The sequence below is a fragment of the Kryptolebias marmoratus genome, unplaced genomic scaffold (assembly GCF_001649575.2).
Source record: "Kryptolebias marmoratus isolate JLee-2015 unplaced genomic scaffold, ASM164957v2 Scaffold39, whole genome shotgun sequence".
In the NCBI taxonomy this organism is placed as follows: Eukaryota; Metazoa; Chordata; class Actinopteri; order Cyprinodontiformes; family Rivulidae; genus Kryptolebias; species Kryptolebias marmoratus.
The window spans coordinates 12,263-15,631 of NW_023665773.1; the positions used below are offsets into that span (position 1 = coordinate 12,263).

A 3,369-nucleotide genomic window follows, 5' to 3' on the forward strand; every position below is an offset into this window, starting at 1 on the left:
AGTTGTCCTCAGAGGGGATCAGGTCTTCAGTTGTCCTCAGAGGGGACCAGGTCTTCAGTTGTCCTCAGAGGGGACCAGGTCTTCAGTTGTCCTCAGAGGGGATCAGGTCTTCAGTTGTCTCCAGCCTCTAACAGTTCCTCTTCAGGTCCTTCAGGTCCTCTGGGACATGTTTTTGTTTTCGGGTTTGACCAATCCCAGGGAGACGGGTTCAGTGCTGAGACGGGATTGGTCGATCTCTGTCCGTGTGAAAACCAGCTGACTCAGCATCACTTCCTGTGTCCCCAGTGTCCTTCCTGGGGGTGATGTGCAGCCGAGTTCTGCTCAACAAGAACCGGGGCGAGGAGGTCATGGGGGAGTGTCCTCTGCCGGCCGTCAAGCTGTCTCTGGACTGGCTCCGACTGAGGCCCAGCGTCTTCCAGGAGCCCGCTGTGGAAAACAGGAAGCAGTGAGTCCAACTTCCTGTTTGTTTATTTGAGCAGGAGCTGGAAGGTGTGAAGTTTGAACTTCCTGTTTGTGTCTCAGTATCTGGGCCTGGCTGGTGTCCATTCTGAACAGCTTCCAGCCCAAAGAGGACGACGTCTCCTGCTCCTCAGGTAGGACAAACTCAGCTGTTCCTTTCAGAATAAAAGCTGCTGTTAGCATCACAAGGAGACGTTTCATGGTGGGTTTCTCTGCAGCGATGCCGCTGCCAGAAGAGTTCGAGCTCCAGGGTTTCTTGGCTCTGCGACCCGCTCTGAGGTACCGACCCGCTTCACTTCTCCCAGAACTGGGATGGACCTCGAATGTCCTGCCAGTCCTGGTTATCGTGACGTCTGTCTGTGTTTCAGGTGTCTGGACTTCACCAAAGGCCATCAGGGGATCCTGGTGGACCGGGACGGGCTGCCGGTGCCGGCCCGGCACCAGCGCCTCATCGGTCTGGGGAAATGGGTGGCCGACAACCAGCCGGGGTGAGTCTGGGCCGTCTGCCGGTGGTTCTGTCCGAGTTCTAGTTACAGTCATCAACAAGGTGGGTTCTCCTGCAGGCTGATCCGGTGCCAAGTCAACGAAGACGGCCTCCTCATCTTCATCACCGACATTCCAGAGGAGGCCATCGAGGAGCCGCAGGACAAGGAGGCGCCGGTCCTGCAGGAGTCGTCCAATGGGGAGCAGACCCAGAACGACGGTGGGAACTCGGGCCTGAAGTCGGTTCTGTCCGCGGGGAAGACTCAGAGCTCGTGGGCCGACAGCAGCGACCGGCCCGTCGTCACCTTCAAGGAGAACATCAAACCCAGAGAGCAGAGCCGCGAGCCGCCACGGAACCACCTGCAGAAGGACTCCAGCAAGGAGCGCAGGGACTTCCTGAAAGGAAACGGAGCGGCTGCCGGGAAAGAGCTGAAGAAGGACGGGAAGAGGAAGACTGAGATGAAGAAGAGCGCTCACGAGAAGACTGTGGATCCTGGGAAACAGGTTCAGATACGAACACCCAGCCTGGTCTTACAGAGAACCTCGGGTCGGACTGTAATCATGTCTCTGGTTTGGTTCAGGTGAAGGTCCAGGCGGAGCTGAGGAAGACTCCGGTCTCTGAGGCGAAGAAGACGCCGGTGACTCAGACTCAGACCACCTGCTCGTCCCAGTTCATCCCCATCCATCATCCCGGAGCCTTCCCTCCACTGCCCAGCAGACCCAGTAGGTTCTAAACTGAGTCAGCTGATGGGTTCTGAGGGTCCAAACAGCAGCACTCTGTGTTCCTCTGCCTGGAACCGTCAGATCAAACCTGCTTCAGAACTTCAGAGCTCGTTAGAATCAGATAAAACTGTCAAACTCAGACACGGAACCAGTCCGTAAAAAGATGTTCCAGCAGAACCAAAAGGCTGAAGGTCAGAAACTTTTCTAACTAATCAGGTTAATTCAGATAAGATGAGCTTCTCCACGCCGACACAGTCTGTAGTTTCCAGATCACAAACAGGTTTATTAGTTTATTTTTAAACTCTTCCCTGATCGACCCTCAGTCAGCTGTTTGAAGCTCTGCACAGCAGATTCTTGTGGAACGTGTTGATGTTTTTGAACAGTTCTGGTTCTGTCAGCTGCTGCGCTCCGGGTTAATGTCTGCTCCTCGGTTCCTCTGCAGGCTTCCCTCCTTCAGCCTACGTGATCCAGTCCCCGGTGGCGTTCCCGGGACTCCAGGTGAATCCAGGATTCACCTTCTCCACCGGAGTCTCCGTCCCTGGACCTTTCCTGCAGGCGGGGACCCAGGTCCAGGCCGGGAAGCAGTCTCACATTCCCTACAGTCAGCAGAGACCCTCTGGACCGGGATCCTCGGGCCCTGGACCCATGAACCAGGTCCTGCCTCAGGCCCAGCAGCAGCCGGGCCAGCCGTCTCCCCAGCAGGCCCTGCAGCAGTCAGTCCAGCTGCAGGTTCAGGCCTTGAGTCAGCAGCAGCAGTCTCCCACCAAACCGGTCCAGCAGGTGGGGCTGGGGAAGAGTCCGCCCCACCACCCGGGTCTGCAGCAGGTAGGTCCCGGGAGTCCGAGCTCCGGTTTCTGCTTTTCAGCTGCCGCTCACTGCTGTGGTTCCTGTTTCTGCTCGGAGCAGTTCATGCAGGTCCAGGACCAGCCGGCTCAGATGTGGACCCAGGCCCAGGCGGCCCTGCAGAAGATGTCCCCCCTGCAGATGTCCATGAAACAGCCGCAGCAGCAGCAGTTCTACATCGGAGCCCAGGATTCCCTGAAGCCGTACGAACACCAGCTGCAGCCTCCGATCTCCAACATGGACAAGAAGATGAAGTTCCCCGACGTGAAGATGCAGGACTTCTACTGGGACTCCTTCATGATGGGGGACAGCCTGGCCCTGATGGCCGAGAGGATGAAGAGGCCTCCGCCGGGAGGGCTCTGCGCCGAGCAGGAGGGCCCCGCGGGGCTCCGGGGACCCACGTTTGAGGTGAGCTGAAATGATCCTGTTCAGTTTCTGCTGAGCAGCAGCGGTGTGCCCCCTGCTGGTGGGTTTGGGGAACTGCAGGTGGGACCGTTAATCCAGCCTTCTCAGGTTTGGATCTTTGGTCTTGAAGAGAATTATCTGTCAGCTCTGCAGCCTTCTGTAGCTCTGTGTGACCTTTCCTTCTTATTGGCTTCCTTTCTCCTCTCTCCTTCTCCCTCCTCTTCCTCCTCTTCCTCTCCCTGCTTCATCTCCAGGACAACAAGAGCTCGCCTCTTCTACCTCCTGACCTGTTAAAAACTCTAGCAGATTTTGAGGAGGACGAGGAGCTCGTCTTTGCTAAGCCTCCTGATTTCTTCCAGGCCTTGGCCGGCCCTCTTAGCTCTGCTCCTGGACCAAATCTCTTTGTATGTAGCTCTGCCTTCCTCATCCTCACCCTCACCCTCACCCTCATCCTCA

At 57.0% G+C, this 3,369-nt stretch overlaps 1 protein-coding gene across 4 annotated transcripts in view; it reads left to right on the plus strand.

The window, feature by feature from the left end:
* smg7 (SMG7 nonsense mediated mRNA decay factor) overlaps window positions 1-3,369 on the plus strand; it is a 12,737-nt gene that overhangs the window by 3,605 nt on the left and 5,763 nt on the right. For 2 of the 4 annotated variants that reach the window (XM_037974409.1, XM_037974411.1), the window contains exons 8-15: window positions 286-445; window positions 523-593; window positions 678-738; window positions 828-947; window positions 1,023-1,446; window positions 1,524-1,665; window positions 2,108-2,916; window positions 3,168-3,317. In XM_037974409.1, the coding sequence (XP_037830337.1) occupies window positions 286-445; window positions 523-593; window positions 678-738; window positions 828-947; window positions 1,023-1,446; window positions 1,524-1,665; window positions 2,108-2,916; window positions 3,168-3,317 (1,937 nt within the window). The remainder of the gene's footprint in view (window positions 1-285; window positions 446-522; window positions 594-677; window positions 739-827; window positions 948-1,022; window positions 1,447-1,523; window positions 1,666-2,107; window positions 2,917-3,167; window positions 3,318-3,369) is intronic. The other 2 variants (XM_017404390.2, XM_037974410.1) reach the window with 2 other exon arrangements.